Source organism: Cetorhinus maximus, chromosome 9 (assembly GCF_964194155.1).
Source record: "Cetorhinus maximus chromosome 9, sCetMax3.hap1.1, whole genome shotgun sequence".
Taxonomy (NCBI): Eukaryota; Metazoa; Chordata; class Chondrichthyes; order Lamniformes; family Cetorhinidae; genus Cetorhinus; species Cetorhinus maximus.
Window position 1 is genome coordinate 88,580,691 of NC_135887.1, and position 23,047 is coordinate 88,603,737.

A 23,047-nucleotide genomic window follows, 5' to 3' on the forward strand; every position below is an offset into this window, starting at 1 on the left:
CTAAACCACTCCCAAAGCCCTTTCCCTGTAGCCCTGCAATTTTTTTCTCTTCAGATATTTATCTAATTTTCTTTTGAAAGCATAATTGAATTTGCCTCCAGTACACTCTCTCTCAGGCTGTGCATTCCAGATCCTAACAACTCACTGCATAAAAAAACGTTTCCTCATGTCGCCTTTGTTTTTATCTCCAATCACCTTAAATCGGTGTCCTTTGGTTCTCAGCCTTTCTGTACATGAATAATTTCTCCCTCTCTGTTCTGTCTAGACCTCTCATTATTTTGTACACCTCTATCAAATTTCCTTGCAATTTTCTTTAAGGAGAACAGCCCTAGCTTCTCCAATTTATACTTGTAACTGAAGTCCCTCAGCACTGGAACCATTCTTGTAAATCTTTTCTGTACCCTCTCTATCATTACTAAAGTGTCCAGGAATGACGACGTATTCGAGCTAAGATCGAACCAGAGTTTTACAAGGTTCTTCATAACTTCCATGCTTTGGTATTCTATGGGCCGAATCTCCCCAGGAGCGGGAATTGCCACTCGGTTCCTATTTTTAAAAAATGCTGGAGCTCTGCATTTCTGGCCTAGACTTCTGAACTGGGCCTCTTCAGAAATGCGGAGCATACCTGTTCTCAGAGCCCTGCTTTGTAGTGCAGGTTCATCAGGGGAAGCCAAGCCATGTCCCCTTATAACAACACTAGCTGTTGTGTTTTTTAAGTCTTCATTCACTAACAGAGTGAAAAGCTTTGGTTCATTTAAATAGCTTTTCAGTATGGAGGGGAGTCAGAGTCCATTGGGGGCTGGGTGGTGGAGGAGAATGGGGGTCGGGGGGTGGGGGGGTCAATTGTATAGTTACCCAGGAGTTAGATGTGGTTTTTCCCTGTTTCCTGTGTAATCATCCAGGTAACTGAGCCAGAGCCCTCCGAAGTCTTCAACTCTAACTCAGAGTTAGAGACTTTTTCAGAGAGTTCCTGATGCAGGGGAATTGCCCACGTAGCCCTTGCGATGGAACTTCTGAGGGGGGACCCCCAGCTCATCTTCCAGGGTTAAGCTGACATATGACCATGTGGAGATCAGAAGATCTGGGTTTATGCCTCCTATTTTAAAAGCCAGGGATCCTGTATCCATTTTTAACCACTTTCTGAACATGCCCTTCTACCTTCAAAGATTTTTCCCCTTTAAGAGGTGGTTCTTTAGTTAATTGGTTTATTTGGTTATTTGCTTTGCTCAAAATATAACCCCAGGTCTCCTCTTGTTAGTCTGCTCCTGGCCAAGGCGCCACAAGCAAGTCCAGGCAGGGGGCGTTGAGGGGGCTGTTTGACCCAACTGCCTGCCCCTTTTCCACAGTTACGTTCATGTCCATGTGTCCCTGGAGAGGGAGCATGTGACGTCCACCGGTACACTTGAGGCTTTTGGCAACCAGTGGGCATTGTTGGGGCTGGAGTGCATCGTCAGCTCCAGGAATAACATTTTAATTTAATTTGATAAGTTTCCTTCGTAGTTTTATTTTATTTAAGGGGTTGTTAATTTGTTTATTTGGTTTGAGTTTACTTCAGAATAGTATAACCCCAGGTCTCCTCCTCGTTGATCTGCTCTTGGGCTTGGCCAAGGTACCATTAACAGCTCCAAGCAGCGGGCTATTGAGGGGGTCACTCAACCCAGCTGCCTGCCCCTCTTCAATGGTTATGTCCGCACCTGGGTGCCATTGGAGAAGGAGCATGTGGTATGCACCAGTACACTTGAGCCTCTGTGACCAGTGGGCGTTTCAGGGATTGGAGTGCATCATCTCTCCCCAAAATGTTATTTTAATTTAAATTTGAAATCAGTTCCCTTAAATTTTGTTGCAGTGTCCTTTTAATGGTTGGTTTTTAGTCCATTAGTTTTCATTGATAGTCAAAAGGCTATTAACCCCAGGTCACTCTGTTCCTGCATCCCCTTTAAAATTGTACCCTCCAGTTTATAATGCCTCTCCCTCTTCCTATTAAAATGTATCACTTCACACTTCTTTCATTTATCACATGTCTGCCCATTCCACCAGCCTGTTTGTGCTCTTAAAGTCTACCACTTTCCTCCTCACAGTTCACAATACTTCCAAGTTTTGTTTCATCTGCAAACCTTGAAATCTTGCCCCAAATACCCAAGTCTTAAGCCATTAATATATATCAAGAAAAGCTTTGGTCCTAGTACTGACCCCTGGGGAAATCCCACTATGTACCTTCCTCTGGTCCAAAAAAACAACTGTTCACCACTATTGTTTCCTGTCACTTAACTTCATAATCCATGCTGCCACTGTCCCCTTTATTCCAGGGGCTTCAACTTTGCTGGCAAGCCTATTATGTAGTGCTTTATCAAACACCTTTTAGAAGTCCACATATGCATCATCTACCCTCTGTTACCTCAAAAAAAAACTATCAAGCTAGTTAAATACTGTGCCTTTAACAAATCTATGCTGACATTGCTTAATTGATCCACACTTGTCCATGTGACCATTAATTATGTTCCAGGTTATCATTTCTAAAAGCTTTCCCACCACTGAGATTAAACTGACTGGCCTGTAGTTGCTAGGTTTATCCTTGTACTCTTCTTTGAACAAGAGTGTATCATTTGCAATTCTGCAGTCCTCTGGCATCACCGGCTATATCTGAGGACTGGAAGATTATGGCCAGAATCTCTGCAATTTCCACCCTTATTTCCATCAGCATCCTCGAACGTATCCCATCCATGGTGACTTAATTATCAACTTTAAAAGTACAGCCAACTTTTCTATTATCTCCTCTTTCTCAATTTTTATCCCAGCCCATGTCTCAACTGCCTTCTCATTCAGAGTCCAGCAGATCATCTTCCTTGGTAAAAACAGATGCAAAGTACTCAGTAGTGATTGTGACTTGGTGTATTCCCGTCCCAAACTCAGGAGCACTGCAGCAGCAGCAATGTCGCTACTGTCACATCAGCTGACTAAAGATAAGAGTGGGCATTGGCCCTGTGGCTTTCTGGTGCATCTGGCTCAACCACACACTGGGTGTACAAATTATGCTAAATGGCAACTCTATCATTCATTTGTGTCTCACTTTGGGTAACTCAGGCAAATAAAACGCGGAGATGGAGAGGAGAGTGAGTCATAATAGATAATTGCCCCTTTTAAAATTACATTAATTATTAGGAGCAGGAAAAACACTATTGGGTCAAATAAACCTGTGCCTTTTCACTTAGCTGCCTTCTCAGCGTATACATCAATCCCTTGTCTCTAATTGAGGTGACTAATATAATGTGTTCATTTGTTCTTTCCCAGTAAACTATTCCACACCTGTATTAACCTTTGGATGAAAGAAGTTCCATCCTGACTTTGTTTCTTCCTTTCATTCAATTTTAAGCTGTACCAACTGACACTTGAACCCACCATTAACCACAATGGACAATTTTTTTGGATCAACTTTGAAAATTCCCATCATAACCTGGGAAACTTTGATTGAGTTAATTTGAAATCTACTTCCTGAAAAGAAAATATGCCAAAATTTCAAGTTAACGCCCCAATTAAGCTCAGGCCTTCAGTATGCCAGTGAACCTTGCCACTCATCAGTGTAGCAGCTAACAGGCCAAGACTTAACCTGCAATTTTATCTGCTGCTAGTTTTTAAGGCCTGCACAGTGCTTTCTTCCTTCAATTTGGAGATGGTCCAAAAGATGCTGATCTTAGAAAGCTAGCCCGGTTCAGTTGAGTCCACAAGCAAAAGAGGGAGTGGGGGGGAAGTTAACCCCAGTGACACCAAGAATATGATCGCACAAACAATTTTTTTTCCAAAACATAATTTATTTTCACAATGGCTATATTTTGTAAAATACAAATAGATGAAACAAATTTCACAGTTTACATTACAAACATTTAGATGATCTCCCACTCTAATTGACTTGTATTCAAAGCATTGGCACCAGAGTAGGTTTTGGTTTAGGTACTGGCTTCTTCAGCATTTTGCTCTTTGCGTTTTTCAGACGATAAACCACATTTGCAACCTCATCGGATAACACCTGTTGGGAATTTAAAATGGAGTTACGTTAATTTATTGTGGATATTCCCAATATTGAAGGGAGTTTTGCTACCATGATGGTAGCTGAACTCATCTCAACCTTGAGACCAAATGAAACCTTCTGTTGTTGTAACAGAGACCACCTAACACAGCACAGACCAAAATAACAACCACATCCTTCTGGTCTGTCTGCCATCAGCAAATGTTCCACATAACCATTGAGACATTGAGGAAATTTATAGAAATGAACCTGCTTGGTTCCAGTTAATCACGGCGCTAAGTGAAGATTAATTTTGATTTTATAACATAGTTTTTGGAATTGGCTGAAGCCCAAATGGAGAATCCTGTGCCCAGTACTGTTTTGGGACTGACTGCTTTTGTTTTTAAATTAAAAAAGGAACACAATCCTCATGGGAAAATGTTTGACAATACCCTTAGGTTTAATGACAGCACATGGTCCCGATACAATTACGCATTTCCGTGGCATTTTACATCACTATTATCTGCAAACAAATTTAAAAAAGTTTGTCCAAACACATTTTCATGCAGATAACTCCCCTTTAAGCTGCAGATTTCTCATGCAATAATAAAACTTTGTTCCCATGATTTTATCCTTTTTCGCTTCTCAAGGTTCCCTCCCGTCTTTGAAGCCACCAATTTTTCTTGGGGTAATTTCACAGGCCTAGTTTTCTCATGTTTCTTCTAAGGAGCCAGTCTTTTTTGTGTGAACTTGGACAGTGTGAGCTGTTAGGCTATTCTAACTGGCAACCCTGTTCACCTCATCCCCTCTGCACTTAACTAGGGAATGAGTCATTATAGTGCTTCAAATACCACCCTGCCTGCAACCAGCAGCTCCAAACTATATGCCTGACAACAAATGTATTGAAGTAAATTCATACCTTGAAAACAGAGTCACTGTTTTCTGTTTCATTTTTTGCTTTTGTTGTATTTTCTGCCTGAGAAAAGATGATAAAAAATTAAAGTTCAACTTGGTTAAGCATGAGGCAAAATATCAGAAAAATTCCCCTTAAAGGGTCAAAGTGTCAGGAAAGTGTCCTTTTTGAAAGAAATAATGTCTCCCTTTGGCTTTTCTCTTTATATTTCTGAAATACTGATTCCCAGAAGTGCCAGACACCTAGATGGTACTGTTTGTGGTTGGGCAGTGAGTGTCAACAAAGCCCTTAACTATTGGGGGCATCACAGCTGAATTTGGAAGTTTGTAAGACCCACAACATTCCAGCACACTTAACTCAGCAGAGATTGAACCTGAGACCTTTCCAGCCTACATAGCTCAATGTATTGGATAAACTCATTGATCTGAAAAGAAAACACTGCCTCATAATTTAACAGCTTTAGCCCAAAGATAGTAAAATCTGGTGCTGCTCAAAGAGGCTCAGAGACACTTCACACATCCTGCAGTACCGTAGCACTATGCCACCACACACCAGGAAACATGCAAACTTAATATTCACCTCCTCAGAGTTTGTCAAGTCTTCACATACAACTGCCACAGAACGCAACCAGTTCTGATAGATGTCTTCCTCTTCTTGGTTATTTTTCTTTTCACTGAAAAGAGACAGATTCAGTCAGTAACACTACAAACCAAAACTACTTTGCCTGTGTTACACCATGTTTACAGAATACAGCAGAAGGAATATGTGTGTGTTGGGTTTGACATTGGGCTCCCACTCCGTTTACATTGCTTCTCTGACTAGTATGCACAGGCTAAGCATTACACCAAACACTGGAAGAAAACAAAAGCAGCTGACCATATTCATTTACAGTTACTGCCACTGGTGCTAGGCCTCAAGGGCAAAGGAATGATCACCTCTTCAGATCCTTCCATACCTTGTAGTGCTCCTACTGAATGAAGGTTGGGCTACAGCCACACTAATGTAAATGAAGCAGTATGGTCTTTCACTTTCAGGTGTAAGGGTTATATAGTGAAATGTGTGTGAGCAGTGTGAAGTGGTCCCAGCCAAATAAGATTGGGATGAAGGCATGTTGCTGGGCGAGAGCAGAGGAATGTTTATATTTTACATTTAACCTTGTTATACCTGGCTTGAGAGTTTATGCTCAGCATGAACATCTCTCGCCTTATTGAGTGAAAAACATGCAAACAAGTCATCAAAAAACAGAAAACTTTCTATTCATTTCTGGTTTCATTCCTGATTAATTTAATTAATAGTTCTTTCTTATCCCTGTGGAATTTGGAGTGGTTTTCCAAGTTTGAGAGAGAGACACTGGGAATGGAATGGTCCAGCATTACCCTGCTCACATTTTGCAGATCCAACCATGCAAAAACCATTTACTTTGAATGGATTAACTCTGGGCTAAAATAATGGATGGAAGAATGTTATGTGAACGTGTAATGGCCCTTTAATGGCCATTTCTGGGCTGTTATGCTTACCCTTTGAACCTGGGTTCGAGTCAAGTTTGGACTAGGGGGCTACATGTTCTCCATTGATGCACCACTGTTAGGGTTCTATGTGAAGCCAGTTCAGTTAATATTGGCCAAGAATAAACGTTAGCTGCATTTCAGACACTTCCTCCCCCCTTTCCTCTTGTGAAAATGCTGACCATGGCTGGAGTGCGATCCATGGACATCAACAACTCTCCAGTAGCTCATACTATTGTGACAGCAGGAAGCATTGACAGATTATTTGTTGAAAGGCAGTACAGCTCAGTATGAACATGACATCCCACACACATACAGCAGAGGCTACGGTAAAGTAACTAAGGAACCAACCTGATTCCTACCCCTTCCCTCTCTGAACACACAGAAGCTGAAGTAAACTGCATGAAGTCACATGACTGAAGGCGTAGCAATTTAACCATCAAATATTGGGTGGTTCAGAGACTTCGTCAATAGACAGGCCTACAATGCACATGTTAGTAATCATTCTCCCTTTGTCATGCCTGCATTGAAATAAAAGCACACTGCACTGTCTCCTGCTCTAGACCATTCCTTCCCTGAAAATGATGGAGCTCCTCACCTCCCTCAGTCTCTTTCTCCAACACATAGGCTTCTAAAATCCAGCACTATTTTCTGACCTGGTTTGCTTTTTGACACTGAGCCTGGGCACATTATCCAGATTTCTCATTTAACAAAATGCCACACTTGACTCTGTAACATGTGGCATCATTTAGGTTAATTTAAACTACCTTCTCTTCTCAACACATTCTGCGCTCTCCCCCTGCTGGTAAGAGCATTCATTCTATATACGATCATTAAATTAATATGGAAGAAAGTTTTATTACACAATCCTTTGGATGAGCTCCTTTTGTGCCTCCACCTCCCTGCATGCTTCTTTCACTCGACCCTCCATTGTCAGTCGACCACTGAGTTGTGCAGCGTGTATTCCCAGCACAGTTATGTTCACACTGTCCTCAACCAAGGAGCTGAAAAACAAGAGAAAACAACTAAAAAAAAATGGCCTCTCACCACCCCTAGAACCGTTCACACTCACTGTAAGAATACAGATCTGATTTTGCATTATTGTAATACGTGACAATAACAGAACAATTAATATAGACATAATTGTTTTAAATTGTGTGCTCAGAAATCCTGTCTATTCCTCTCCATAATGTTGATAACAGTGGAGAAGGATGAATCGCAGGCCTGGAGACCTTGTTCTCGATAATATTTAGATAATATCACCACCGTCAACACCTCTTTGTCCTTTTGTCTATGACATCTATTGGCAATCTCCACCTATCACTGGCCTTCTATCCAGCTCTACTTGTCCCACCCCACCCCCCGCCTTAAACCAGCTTATATTTCACTTCTCTTCTATTTTTCCTTAGTTCTGTCGAAGAGTCATACGGACTCGAAACGTTAACTGTGTTCCTCTCCGCAGATGCTGTCAGACCTCCTGAGTTTTTTCAGGTATTTTTATTTTTGTTTTTGTTTTGTTCTCGAAGGGTATGTACAGATAGATTACTAAATAACTAAGCTAGTTGGTATTAATGACATACCATGCAGCTAACAGGGTTGCTAAATTAAAGCACACAGGCCTTTAAAAGACAGGCTTTTATTACATCAGCGGCGAGTGTAGGAGGAGGAAATTCATGCAGGTAATAAGGAAATAGGTTCCATTTACAAAAGAGACTGCAAGAGGTAAGACATTAAAGGCTTGTACAACAAAAGATATAATTGAGGAAGAGGAAAGATAGGAAGCAATGGTCACAACAGGACACAAGGGCCCCGTAATTATCCAGTAATTTATTCCATGATCTGGATCGGAAAGCACCCAATAAAGTTGAACACAGCAAGATTTACAAGACCAGCATGAAGAATTATTTTTTCAAAATGTTGATACTTTTAAAGAGAGATACTATCAACAGGTTCAGATACAGATCTCTCATGATTCACGCAAAGCGTTTTACACATCAGATTTAGATGTAGGACTGCAGGTACTGCTCTTAATAGAGTCTTAAATAAACATTTTGAAGAATATTAAGATAAGGTAATTGTCAGACATATTACTGCCTCCAGCATTTCAAATCAGCTATTAAAAAGAATAAGGAGCAAATAATCCTACACTCAGCTCCCGATATTCAGGCTCTCTCCCCTCCACATTATCAGGCTCTCCCATCCCCATAATCAGGCTCTCTCAATTCCTAACCATCAGACTCACTCCCCTCCCCCACCCAATAATCAGAAGTGGTCACCTCCCCTTATCTTGTAACTACACCTATTTATTAACAGGACCGCAATATTGTCTCTTTTGACATGAATTTTGCCCTCTGTTTAAGGATTAGATTCTGTTTATTGACAGGGGTAAAATTATTTGGCAAATAGATGAGTAAACACACTTGAATTTGGAAATGTATTAGAATATGTTTGCTATATAAACCCTGATTGATATCACTGGTGGAGTAGGGAGCTCAGAGTGTGAAGATGGATGTCAGGTGCACAAAGCACTGCCTGGGGTACCTGTTGTTTGTGATGTGTTTCTCCTGACTGATGACTCGACAGGCCTGTCTGTTATCCTGAGTGGTGAAGCTGACCTGCAGCTGAAAGGGCAACTTCTTGATCTCCTGGAGAGCTAAGGAAATTAAAAGATTCATGCAGTCTGAGTCATAGAGGCCAAGTAACTGGAATGTCACATTAAACTTCACAGTGTCAACAAATTACTTCTCCCAGATTTCATTGCCATCTCTTGGAGATATTTCCAATTCTACTGCAGCATCCTTTCCCCAATCCCATCTCTTGCTGAAGCATCTCTCCAGGGTCCTGCCTATCTTTACGATTTTATTCCTGTTTTCTACACAGTTCCAGGAGTAACCATGAGGAACAGGAACCCCAGCTGATTTTCTTTTCCTGTTCCTAACTTAAGGTCACGGATGTAAAATGTATCACTCCAACTGCTGCCCTAATAGAGACCAGTGAACATGTCACAGATCAGGGATCAACTCTGGAATTTTCTGCTCAGTATGGTTCAGGAACATATTGGGTGGCAGACCTTTATTGGAGCATGAATGAGTTTGCCCAAATCCTTCTTTACAAAAGACATCACTGAATCACAATGTAATTAACTTAAGAGTGCAGGACGGGTCTCTTGTAAGAAACAGTAAACTTTATTTACAGACTCCAGATGAGGTTACATGCTTGTTCCAAGACCCAGGCTAAAAAGCTCCGCCTCTAAGATTCCCCGAGCTTAGGGCTGATTCATCTATACAGTCACATGATCTCCATAACAGTAACAAATGGTTTAACTTACAATTACTACATTCCTCTCCCTTTAATTTTGTTTTACCCTCTTATTTACAAAAACATCTTAACCCATATTATGTACAATTATATACAGTTCATGCCATTATAAATTTAGTCTTTGAAGAGGTTTTTGGATTTGGGCAGAGCGATGCAACTCTACAACTGAAGTTCCCACTGGATTGACTTGAACAGGAACTGCAGTTTCAGGGACATCCCTAGACAATGGCAGTTCAGAACTATTTACTTCAACAGAGACATCCAGTGTGTCTATTCCTTGTCGATCTGGCACCTCAGGGGTCAAAGTTTCAACTTCGATTTCAGGTGGATTAACTGGTTGTTGGAGGGTTTCTTGACTTCTGAGATGTTCCATATGTTTCCTAACAATCCTGTTTTCCACTTGTACTTGATAAGATAAAGGGCCTGTTTCAGAGATGTTTGTACCAGGGACTCATCTCAGTCCATTTGCAAAATTTCGTACAAAAACTCTCTCTCCCACAGTAAACTCTTGACCTTTACAGTGAAAGTCATGATTGACTTTGACTACCCTGGTTTCTCACCACCTTCCCCACTAAATTAGAGAATAGTAGACTCAATCTTGAATGAAGTTGGCGCTTGATTAACAATTCTGAAGGTGTTAAACCAGTGGTCGCATGAGTAGTTGTGCAATAGCCGAACAGAAATGTTGAAATTCACGTTTCTAACATTCCCTCTGATAGTTTCTTCATGCCTGTTTTAAATGTTTGTACTGATCTTTCTGCTAACCCATTGGATGAGGGATGCTATGGCACTGTTCTGATGTGTTTAACCCCAGTTAGGTTCAAAAGTCTTTGGAATTCAGTTCTAGTGAAAGCCATACCATTGTCTGACACAATAACTTCAGGTAAACCATGAACACTGAAACTCTGGCGCAGATTTTCAATGGTTGCAAACAAAATAGATGATCTCACTTCAAACACGTCCATCCATTTTGAATGTGCGTCGATAATCACAAGAAACATGGTACCTAGAAATGGGCCTACATTGTCTACCTGTAGTCTAACCCAGGGTCGACCAGGCCACTCCCACGGATGGAGTGGAGCTGAAACGGGCAACGTCTGCTTTTGCTGGCACTGGAGACAGTGTTTAATCATTTGTTCTATACCACCGTCTATACCTGACCACCAGATATAACTTAGTGTGAGCAACTTCATTTTCGAAATACCAGAATGTGCACTATGAAGTTCCTTCAATAATGGTTCTCTTCCTTGCACAGGGATAACGACTCTTGCTCCCCATAACAAGATACCATCTTGACAACTCAGTTCAGGTCTATGCACAAAGAATGGTTTTAATTCTTCAGAGACTTGTGCATTTGACCATCCTTGCAATACACTTTCATGGACTCTTGCTAAAATTAGATCCTGATTTGTCCAATTCTTTATCTGTTTCGTGCAGACTGGTGAGGAGTCCAGGAACTTCAACGTAAGTGCTACCTCTTGAGGTACTGGAACATATGTAATATTATCTGGCAAAGGGTGTCCGCATTTGCTACCTGCACACCTCAACGGTGTATAAAAGTGTATTCGTATGCCGACAAAATTAAAGCCCAACTTTGAATTCTAGCAGAGGTTATCGGTGGGATTGCCTTATCTTCACTAAACAAACCTAACAGTGGTTTATGATCTGACACTATGGTGAAGAGTTGATTGTGCAAATACTAATGGAACTTTTTTACTCCAATTACGATAAACAAGCCCTCTTTTTCAATTTGCGAGTAACCTTTCTCGGCTGCAGAAAGGTTACAAATCCTATTGGTCTTCCAGATCCATCCTCCATTTTGTATGACAATATTGCTCCCACTCCATATAACAAGTAAATATCAATTCCTTAGACAGATCAAAGCACATTAGCAGACATGACGAGCTTAAAAGTTTCTTGACCCTTGTGAAGGCTTCCTCGTGCTGTGCCTTCCAGGACCATCTATGGTTCTTCTTCAATAATAAATGTAAAAGGGCTAATAACGTAGATAGATTAGGCAAAAATCGACCGTAATGGGGTTTACCATGCCCAAAAAGAGGGCACCTTCCTTGATTGCCCTGACTTTCTCCTCTAATGGGTGCAACCCTTGGGCATCCACTCGATGACCTAGATATGTAACTTCCTTTGCTTGGAAAGTGCACTTCTCTTCTTTTGAACGAACGCCAGCCTCCAAAAATCTCTTTGGAACCTCTTCCAGGTTTGCCTCATGTTCTGCTTCTGTGGATCCTGTGATTAGGACGTTGGCCAGGTACACTATAACTCAGGGAAGTCCTTGTAGTAATCTTTCCATGGTTCTTTGGAAAATTGCATAGGCAGATGACACACCGAAGGGTAGATGTGTATATTGGTACAGGCTTTTGTGAGTGTTTATGGTGACATAACTTCTTGGTGTGTTGTCCAGCTCGAGCTGTTGATACGCATGACTCATGTCCAGTTTAGTGTAGGATCTTTGTCCTGCACGTTTAGCATACAGATCTCCAATCTTTGGGATTGGGTATTTGTCCAATTTCGCAGCCTTGTTTACTGCTCATTTATAATCTCTGCAGACATGAATGGTTTGGTCTTGTTTTTGCACAGGGACGATGGGTGACGCCCATTCTGAAAATTGCACTAGCTGTATTATTCCTAACTTCTCCAAATGACATAATTCCATATCTACCTTTTCTTTTAGAGTGTAAGACACAGGATTTACCTTAAATACCGGGCTGTTGCTTCAGGGTCCATGTATATTTTAACTTGTAGACCTTTGATTTTCCCCAACTCATCTTGGAATACTCTGTCATACTTTTTCAGCAACTCTGGAATTCCCCCTGGAAAATTTCTGACCAATTTAGTTTGATTTCTTTCATCCAATCATGGCCCAGAAGGTTAGCTCCTTCTCCTGTTACAACAATTACTGCCAGCTAAGCTCCCTGTTGCCTGTATGATACAGGTACAGAGGTGATGCCTTTCACCTGTATTGTTTCTCCTGTGTACGTTTTTAACTGAGCAGCTGTTTTCTCCAAACTCAATGGCTAGGTACCTTCTCTGAGGTATCTAAAGATGTGTTCTCCCAACACTGTGGTCAATGTCCCTGTGTCAACCTCCATCAGCAGAGGCTTTCCATTTACTTGAAGTGTAACGGCGATTGGTTCAGTTGTGCTGGCCTTCAGATTGTGTAGGGAATAAACGTCAGCTTCAGTAACTTCGGGCTCATCAGTATTGTGCACTTCATTTAATTTGACCTGATGTCTGAATGGTTACCTTGATATACTCCTGCACTGTTTAACATTCTGCCTCTTTAAATCTACTGACTTCGGGTGCATGATTTCCTCCACAATGGTAACACTTTAACTTCTGGGTTACTGGTGAGCTGCTTCCAGCATTTCTTTTTATTTTTCTAGTGGTAGGGACTCTGCCCCGCTTTGCGGTGGTCTCCCTGATCTTTGCACCACGCCTGGCGGCAGGTTCCTGCCCTAGCTGCAAAACGGCGCAATGTAGCACACTCTTCAAAGCCTGCGAGTCCCTCTCAGCACTCTCCATTGCTAGTGCTATCTCCATGGTGTGCTTCAGGTCTATCTCAACTTCTACAAGCAAACGGCACTGAATCGCATCGTCGTTTATGCTGCAAACCAAACGATCTCACAACATGTTGTTTAAAGTATCACCAAAGTCACAGTGCTCCTTTCACTGTTTTAACTTCGTGAGGTACATTGTGATCAACTCACCGGGAGCCCTTACTCAAGCATTAAACTTGAATCTTTGCATGATCACTGACAGATTAAGCAGAAAATGTTCTTTCACGAGGTCCACTAGCTCAGTGGAATTTGGCGTATTCAGAGGCAAGCTACAGATTAGGGTATACGTTTTGCTCCCACAAGACACTTAGGAGAATTGCCTTCTGTTTCTCTTCCGCTGTTATTTCGTTAGCTACAAAGTAGAACCCAAACCACTCAATGTATTGACTCCAGTCCTCAACAGATTAGTTGTTTGGGTCAATGCTACCAAACAGAGGCATTGCTGGTGAGTATACTTTTCTTTCTTCCCTTAAAATATTGGAATACTCACAAGGTGCTGCATCAATGCTATTTATCCTTGTTGTTAGTTGTTATAAACTTAGGAGTGCAGGTCGGCTTTCTTGTAAGAAACAGTAAACTTTATTTACGGACTCCAGATAAGGCTACATGCTTGTTTCAAGACCCAGGCTAAAAAAGCTCCGCCCCCTAAGATTCTCCGCTCTTGGGGCTGATTCATCTATACAGTCACATGATCCCAAAACAGAAAGAAATGGTTTAACTTACAACCATTACGCATAGCTTAAGTAAAATTATATCTGCAGAATATTCATTTCTTTTTGTGAATTTTGTACTCAAGATTTCGAATTCAGCCAGCCATTCTGAACATCAAGCACTCCCTGCTCAGGTATGGCTCAGTCAGATGCAGAGTAAAACTCTCCCTGGAAGGCATCAGTGATGCTGCTTGACCCCACGTCGGAGATCAATGCGACTTTCCTATTTTCTACACCGACCAGTCTGTGGCCTCTAAGACTGAAGTACCCAATTAGTGCAAGCCATAGGCACTTTTGTACTATGGGATGATGTCCACTAATACTGAGATTGAGAGTAGCTAACCTAATTTCTTGTAGCTATCAGACAGGGGAGTTTTTTAAAAAAACACAATGAGTGGTCATGACCTGAAACTCGCTGTTTACGAGGGAGTGGGCATGATAACTGATTTCAAATGGAAAATGGATGGAGACTTGAGAAAATTGCAGGGCTACGGGGGGGGAATGGGACTGATTGATTGCTCTACAGAGGAGTCAGCATGGACTTGATGGGCTGACTAACCTCTTTCTGTGTCATAATGACTCTATGTCTCTTGCTTGCTATTTGCCTATGTTAGATTTGTGCCTATGCACCCAAATGAAAGACAAGTCTAGCTCATTGCATCACCAAGTCACACTACTGTTTCTTTCTACTCAGAACTGGTCAATCCACTATGTTTCATTTGCAACTTTGTTTTAGCTGCTTTTTGTTCTCTTTCGCCATTGTTTATTTATTTCTCGGGTTTTAATTGCGCACAGAACCTTCCTGTACCTTTTCATATCATTATTGCACACGCTCTTTTCATCCTGTATGTCTGTATAACCTCTTCAGTCAGCAATTTGTTTCCTTTTACGTGATTTGTGGGTCAGCAACCACACTTCAGAAGTATTTCCTTGGTTGTAAAGGGCATCCAGAGGCCATGAAAGGTGTTTTTTAAATGCAAATCCTTCACTTTTCTTTCTTTATCCCCCTTTGACTTGTGTGTCTGTTGGTTCCATCTGCTCTCCTTCTTCCTTTCTCCCCCATTGTTCCAACCTAATCTTCAGTCTGATGAAAGGTGCACACCCCCCAAACACTGATTGGTCTGTGTTTCTCTAGCAATTTTTGTTTTCATGTCAGATTTTCAGCATTTGAAGCTTTTTTTCTGTTTGTTTCTTTTGAATCACAATGCTGGCCTTGGTGAGGGTCTAACAGATGGAAGTTTTGGAATAGTGCAGCCATCTTCCTCGAGTACAAGGTACTGTGACTCCCATTTTGAAACATTAACCACATTAGTAAACCTGAGGAGCAGTGCAGTTGGCAATTCTTTCTGCCACTTACTTTGGATGTGAGATTCCTTTATTCCAAATTCAAATGTCAGCTCCGTATCTTTGGTCACATTACCAACCTGTTTCACAAACTTATTCCCTGCTTCTTCCTCGTATCCAAAATACCTAAAGATAAAGAGGCAAAAGAAAAGAGTTTTCCCTTCTTGCTAGTAGAGAGAATGAAAATAACAGCTTGCATTTATTTAGCAGGTTTAACATAATAAAACATCCCTTGGCGTTTCACAGGAGCATAATTGGACAAAAAAAATACACTGAGGCACAGAAGGACAGGTGACCAAAAGATTGGCCAAAGGGGTGGATCTTAAGGAGTGTCTTAAAGAAGGAAAACAAGGTGGAAACATGGAGCGGTTTAGAAAGGGAATTCTGGAGTTTAGGCCTGGACAGCTTAAGATACGAATGCCAATGTTCACAGAATCACAGGATTGTTAGAGTGTAGGTTGAGGCAATTCAGCCCACCGTGTGTGCACTGGCTCTCTGAATAAGCAATTCACCTAGTGCCATTTCACGCCTTCTCCCCGGAACCCTGCACATTAACAGTCTAATTCCCTTTTGAATACCTTGATTGAACTTGCCTCCACCGCACTCTCAGGAAGTGCGTTCCAGAACTTAACCACTCGCTGCGTGAAAAAAGTTTTTCCTCATGTCGCTTTTGCTTCTTTTACCAATTACTTTAAATCTGTGCCCTCTCATTCTCAATCCTTTCACAAGTGGGAACAGTTTTCCCTATCCACTCTGTGCAGGCCCCTAATGATTTTGAATACCTCTATCAAATCTCCTCGCAGCCTTCTCTTCTCCAAGGAAAACAGTCCCAGCTTTTCCAGTCTACCTTCACAACTGAAGTTTCTCATCCCTGGAATATTCTCATGAATCTTTTCTGCACTCTCTCTAATACTAGAACTGAGCCAGCCAGCTAAGGCCTAACTAGTGCCTTAAACAAGTTCAACATAACCTCCATATTCTTGTACTCTATGTCCCTATTAATAATGCCTGGGATACTGTATGCTTTATTAACCACTCTCTCAACCTGCCCTGCCATTTTCAATGACTTATGCACATATCCACCCACGTCCTTCTGCTCCTACACTCGTGTCAGAGTTGTATCCTTTATTTTATATTGTCTCTCCATGTTCTTTCCACCAAAATGAATCACTTCACATTTCTCCACATTGAATTTCATCTGCCACTTGTTCATCCATTCCACCAACTTGTCTATGTTCTTTTGAAGTTCAACACTATTCTCTTCACAGTTCACAATGTTTTTAATTTCCATATCATCTGCAAATTTTGAAATTGTGCCCTGCACACCAAGGTCTAAGTCATTAATATACATCAGGAAGAGCAAGAGGCCCAACACTGGCACTGAGGGAACTCCACTATAGACCTTCCTCCAACCTGAGACACATCCATTAACTACTACTCTGTGCTTCTGGTCACTTAGGCAATTTCATATCCATGTTGCTGCTTTCCCTTTTATTCCATGAGCTACAACTTTGCTCACAATTCTGTTGTATGGTACTGTAACAAACGTTATAGGGCAAAGGAAACTGTGGGTGCACAAGAGGTCAACATTGGAGCAATGCAGAGTTCATGGAGGGTTGTAGGGATAGAGGAGGTTACAGAGATAGGGAGGACTGAGGCCACGAAGGCATTTAACATGAGGCTGTGAATTTTAAAAATCTAAGTGTTCAGGGTTCGGAAGTCAATGTAGGTTAGTGAGAACAGGGATGAAAGATTAACTTTTTTTTATTCATTCATGGGACGTGGGCTCGCTGGGTAGACCAGCATTTATTGCCCATCCCTAATTGCCCTTGAGAAGGTGGCGGTGAGCTGCCTTCTTGAACTTTGGCAGTCCATGTGGTGTAGGTGCACCCACAGCGCTATTAGGGAGGGAGTGCCAGGATATTGACCTGGCGACAGTGAAGGAACAGCGATATATTTCCAAGTCAGGATGGTGGGTGGCTTGGAGGGGAACTTCCAAGCGGTGGTGTTCCCTTGTGTCTGCTGCCCTTGTTCTTCTAGATGGTGGTGCTCGTAGGTTTGGAAGATGGTGCCTAAGAAGGCTTGGTGGGTTCCAGCAATGCATCTTGTAGATGATACACACTGCTGCCACTGTTCGTCTGTGGTGGAGGGAGTACCGATCAAGCAGGCTATGCTTTGTTCTGGATGGTGTCAAGCTTCTTGAGTGTTGTTGGAGCTGCACTCATCCAGGCAAGCGGAGAGTATTCCATCACATTCCTGACTTGTGCCTTGTAGATGGTGGACAGGCTTCGGGGAGTCAGAAAGTGAGTTACTCAAGCTGCAGGTTCCTAGCCTCTGACCTGCTCTTGTAGCCACAGTATTTATGTAGCTAGTCCAGTTCAGTTTCTGGTCAATGGTAACCCCAAGGATGATGATAATCGGGAATTTAGTGATAGTAATGTCATTGAATGTCAAGGGTGATGGTTAGATTCTCTCTTGTTGGAGATTGTCATTGCCCTCCACTTGTGTGGAGTCAATGTTATTGCCACTTGTCGGCCCAAGTCAGGATATTGACCTTGCCACATTTGGGCATGGACTGCTTCAGTATCTGAGGAGTCGCAAACAGTGCTGAACATTGTGCAATCATCAGCAAACATGCCCACTTCTGACCTTATGATGGGAGAAAGGGCATTGATGAAGCAGCTGAAAATGGTTGGGCCTAGGACACTACCGTGAGGAACTCCTGCAGTGATGTCCTGGGACTGTGATGATTAACCTCCAGCAACCACAACCATCTTCCTTTGTGCTAGGTATGACTCCAACCAGAAGAGAGTTTTCCCCGATTCCCATTGACTCCAGTTTTGCTAGGGCTGGACTGGTCTTGAAGCAAGACGTGGAGTAGAGTTTTGGACTAGCATGGAAGATGGAATGCCAACCAAGAAAACATTGGAATAGCTAATTGTTGATAACGTTAAACAAATTTAATGACTTAGAACTTAGGAATACACTCTTAGTACAAATAGTCGTTTGGTAGTATAGAACTTGAGTATTGCTGAAACTAAACATGTACACGTGTGGTGCCTGTTTCAGCTAAACAAAATAAGTGACAGCTATTTGCTGACTCATTCCTCAGGGCAATGCCTTGACCAATCAGGGTCCAGCTGCCTGGTTTAAATTTTAAACGAAACTGTCAGTCACATTCACAGGTGCATTCTCCATGGCAATGCCTCTACCAATCAGAGTCCACTTGCCAACCAATCAGCACTTTCTTATACAGTATAAATTGTGGTTTTCTCCTTATATTGGTATTCTTGCAAAGCGTCCTGATTTGTGCAAGATGAAAAGCTTCAACGTGTATCTTTTTCCAGCAATACACCCTTAGTATTTGGACTTGTATGACTTAGTACTACTCGGGCCTAGCAGCCCACCATATTAGTAGGGTTTAAGTGGTTGAGTATCACTTGGATCAGTATTGCACCTTAGGAACTGTGCTTGTCCAGCTCAGCATCACTTGAGGCCTAACAGTGTGCTTTATCAATGAAGAATATTTGACTCTTACCCTGATTTCTCAGGATGTTTAGGAGCATACAGTTAACATAGAACATAGAAAATATAACCCAACATTAATAACAAATTAATAACCGTTAATTTTGTTTCTCTCTCCACAGATGCTGCCTGACCTGCTGAGTATTTCCAGCAGTATTTTGCTTTTATAATCTAAACATTACTTTTTTAAGTGTCAAACAAATGCGACAATTTCTTCAGTCATTCACAGTGGCCCTATTTACACAGACTGACGTAAGAGAATTTCTCTATTGCTGACAAGGGACTTTTAGGGGAGAATGTCAGAGCCTCACTTGACATATTGGTGACTGCCAGTGTGATATTAAAGGTGAAAGGTTGCCACCCTAGTAATGGAAATCTGACCCCATTTGTGGCTCACTGCACCCAATGGTCTTTCAACCATTGCACTTCTGGACTCTGAAATTCTTTGCTGAACTTCCGTCCTCTGCCTGTTTTGTTACATCTTTTACCATCATCAAATGTTTTCTCAAAATCTCCATCTTCAACTGCAACTTCATGCCCCTTAACTTCTCCCATTTCCTACTTGGTGCCCCATTTCCTGCTTGGTCCCATCTGTGAAGTGCCGAGGGATATTTTGCTGAATTAAAAGCGTTATATACATAGGACACAACAGATAACTTTCAGTGAATTGCAAAGGAGCTGTCCATTCTTGGGCGATCATTTGATATCTACATACACTAATCCCTTGGAAGGTTACACTCACATCTGCTCAGGGACCACAAAGGTGACAGTGGCATCAGTTGCAATTACGTCATCCTCCAAAGTGGCCTGAATCTCTTTCGGTAAATTAACTGGATCAACAATGTTGACCTGGAATTAGAAATGATATCAGATCAGCATAGATAGAAGAAAAAATAGAGGAGTGAAAGTTTCAGCCAAGGCGCGCTTGAATGAATATTTCAAAATCTTAGCATTGTACCAAGGATGTACTGCTCCTTAAAAGCTAGTAATAGCCAAGGTCCCCAACCTTGCTGTAATAGCATAACTTGGGAGACTTGAATGAGGGATTGATTAATTCTTTCATGTTCACACTTTACTAAATTCTGTGGGAAAAGGCATGATGCAGGCATTCTGGCAAATCCTGACTTCAAAAACCAGGTGTTATGGAAATTATCCCTTGAAGACCCTGGCGTACTGGCCATGCAGGGCATCCATGTGCAAGGTCAGACTGCCCTATCTCTGTCATGAGGTACAGCAGCAGCAGTTGGAACTCTTGTGTATCCAGAACATTTGATCAGCCAATTTTCACTGTCTAGATCAGAACAAGTGAGGAGGATGAAGCACAGCCTGACAGGAATTGAGAACCTGTCAATCCCAGAAGGTATGTTTGCCCATTCTTAGAGGAAGTTGTTTAGTTGTGGTGGGTGCATGTGTATCCATGAAGGTCGAATGTCCTTGAAAGGATGTTGGCAAAACTGACATGTCAGGGGTTATCTATAACCACCTTTTAAATGGGACTTAAAGCACTGATCCTGAAACAGGATTCTTCAGTACTGGGATCTTCATTGGCTAATAACACTGGGGTTACATCACCCAGAGAGGGGTCAGTAAAAAGTAAGAGTGCGATAGATGTATGTCTAGTTAGAAACAAATATATAAAGTTATGTGTTGTCCACAAATTTAGAATTAACAAACATAACATTAAGCCATTAGCTTTTGTACAAGATCAGCAGATATCCATTTCACTCGACCATGTCAAACAGACAAAAAGTGGAATCTTCTCCACCTAATCCCTGCCAAATAGTGGGACAATTTTTGAGTTGGAACCCAGTTTCTTATCGAGTGAGCTTTCCCACAGCTTTTTCCCAGAGCCACAGCAAAAGTAACCTGCCTCCAGGTTCCCCGGCCAATCAGGGAGGACATGTGAGACAACATATCCAGTCTTCCAAAGGAAGGATTACTAAGTAGAGGGATCATGACATAGTTACAATAGTTCACCAGCACTTGGATTTCTGAGACTGCAGCAAGAACAGGAATGGAGAGGAGACCTAGGAAGGCCGCCCTCCTGGGCCTCTCACTCTTTCCTGGAAGTCCTGCTGCAGGATCTGAGGGGCTGCAGTGAAATTATCTCTCCCAAAGATGGAAGGAAGAGAACAGTCTTTCTAAGCAAGGAGGCATGGATGGAATTGGCCGAGAAAGTCAGCAGCAGGAGGACAGTGCACCAAGGGGATGTGCGACTTCAGGAGGGCAGGAAAGGTGAGTAGTATTAACACTCTCAGCTGTCAAGGTCTGCAGTGACCTGCCTCCTGAGCCCCCTGAGGAACTGCTGCTCAGACATGTCGAGAGAGCTGATCCTCTGCCTGTATCGGTGGCTCTCGCTTACTTTTAGCTGAATCTCGGTGTCCACCCTTTCTGCCGTGTGGAGGAAAATTTAGGTGAGGAGAAGGTAGCTGGTGCTGCTGATGGTGCCGTTTCTTCTGCTGTTGACAGCAGTGTGGTCTCTGCTTTTGCCCCTTAGCAAGGTGGAAAATGAAGCTGCACAAGCTGCTCCCAGATGGTGGCTGGCAGCAGGGAAATGTAAATGAATGTGAGTGAAGTGCTAGGCAGATGACGTGCTTTCCCAGAAGTTGGTAATCACCTGTCAAGCAGTAATAGCGCTCTCTGAGAGAAGTGCTTTGAATGGCAATCTCTCTATAGCCATTGCTGGAGCCTTTCCAGCCGATTAGTTTCAGTGAAGAAGCTCTTTCCACTCACCTCGGTGACCCTGGTGAGGGGCAGACACGGCATGGAAACCGTGCACTGTTAAGGAATTCATGGTTAAAAAGATTCTCAATTGACTTTTTAATCACCTCAATGCCTTTCCACTGGACCCATGGGTGTACCTGTTTGGAACCCACTCCAGGGAATGCCAGATGAAGGTGAAATGATACCAGGATCCCAAACCAACATCATCTTTTGGTATTTTCCCACTCTGCATGCACCAGAACCCATCTCCACCTGGCTGGGAAAATTCTGCCCAAAGACTCTGTGAACCTTAACAGCAGGACTTCCCATGGAGCTGATTTAACCATTGACAGACAGTTGGTCAGTTTTCAAGCCTATGTGGTTCTCATATTGGGTAAGGCCTTGTATTGCCATATTATTCACTTGTCACTGAAGTAAACTTAAGGATTTTTTTGTAGTAGGGAGGCTGTCAGAATGAAAAAAGAAGAAGTTTTGGGGGGTGATTCTTACAACAGCTCAGATACTCCAGGGTGCAATACCATGCTCTTTCCATTCATGAATAACACAGCAGATACATCAGCTGGTAGAGAACAATTAGAACAACCATGTCAAGTGACCACAGTGTTAAAATATTGAGACAAGGTCTATTTTTTGCCCAAGTCCAAAGGTATAAGTGGGACTCAGAATGAGCCATGAATTGCCAAAGGCAGTATTAGCTGCCCATGACCAGAAACTCTGAATATTAATATCTGGTGTGTAATGTGAAGCACTTCAATTCCAACACCTTAAGAAGAAAAGAATGTCAGCCTAGAAGTATCATGGGTTGCCTCCAGGTCGACGGACTGCTTTCTGGAGCAGGAACCCTGGCTAATATTTTCTTCTTCCCTAGACAAGTTGTCATGTAGCATCCCAATTGCTGCCTGATCAGTTGAAATCAGTTAATTCAACATTAGCCAGGAACTGAACCTGAGACTTTCTTGTTTATGGTCCAGTACTGTACTATCTCACATTGTGCATTCCTTCACTGAACCAATGGGGGAGCTTAAAAAGCTGAAGCTTAATCTAATTTAAGTGTATTTGTAAAAATCATTCATATGCTGACATTCTTCACTGCTCTCAAGATCTTTCTACAAGAGTCATTTAAATATCTTTCAGTACATGTACTACATTTTTAAATGAAGTAACTATGAAGTAAATGAAGTATTATCACTTCCCCTCCTTCCTCTGTGTTCTTACCCTTCCTCCTGTCTGATCAGCCAGTTTCCCAAGCTCTGCCAGTCGACAGTCTGTGCCCTCTATTGTCAGAACCGATACAATCACCCTACAGCAAGAACAGAAATTGTGACACTGCACATCAGAATATTTCTCTGTTTTATTATTGTTACTATAACTTTACGATAGGAATTTTGCTGAAGTATACATTAGTTATAGAAATTTGTATCAGGTTGGTA

General features: G+C 42.1%; 1 protein-coding gene across 1 annotated transcript in view; it reads right to left on the reverse strand.

Moving 5' to 3' along the window:
• Window positions 1-3,785: 3,785 nt before the first annotated feature.
• The window catches only part of LOC144684813 (circularly permutated Ras protein 1-like), a 70,086-nt gene continuing 50,824 nt past the window's right edge, over window positions 3,786-23,047 (reverse strand). The window contains exons 14-21 of the mRNA XM_078549065.1: window positions 22,833-22,917; window positions 19,636-19,742; window positions 15,382-15,494; window positions 8,960-9,071; window positions 7,282-7,422; window positions 5,493-5,586; window positions 4,920-4,976; window positions 3,786-4,021 (exon numbers count right to left, since the gene is read on the reverse strand). Of these exons, the coding sequence (XP_078405191.1) occupies window positions 3,911-4,021; window positions 4,920-4,976; window positions 5,493-5,586; window positions 7,282-7,422; window positions 8,960-9,071; window positions 15,382-15,494; window positions 19,636-19,742; window positions 22,833-22,917 (820 nt within the window). The 3' untranslated portion in view covers window positions 3,786-3,910. The remainder of the gene's footprint in view (window positions 4,022-4,919; window positions 4,977-5,492; window positions 5,587-7,281; window positions 7,423-8,959; window positions 9,072-15,381; window positions 15,495-19,635; window positions 19,743-22,832; window positions 22,918-23,047) is intronic.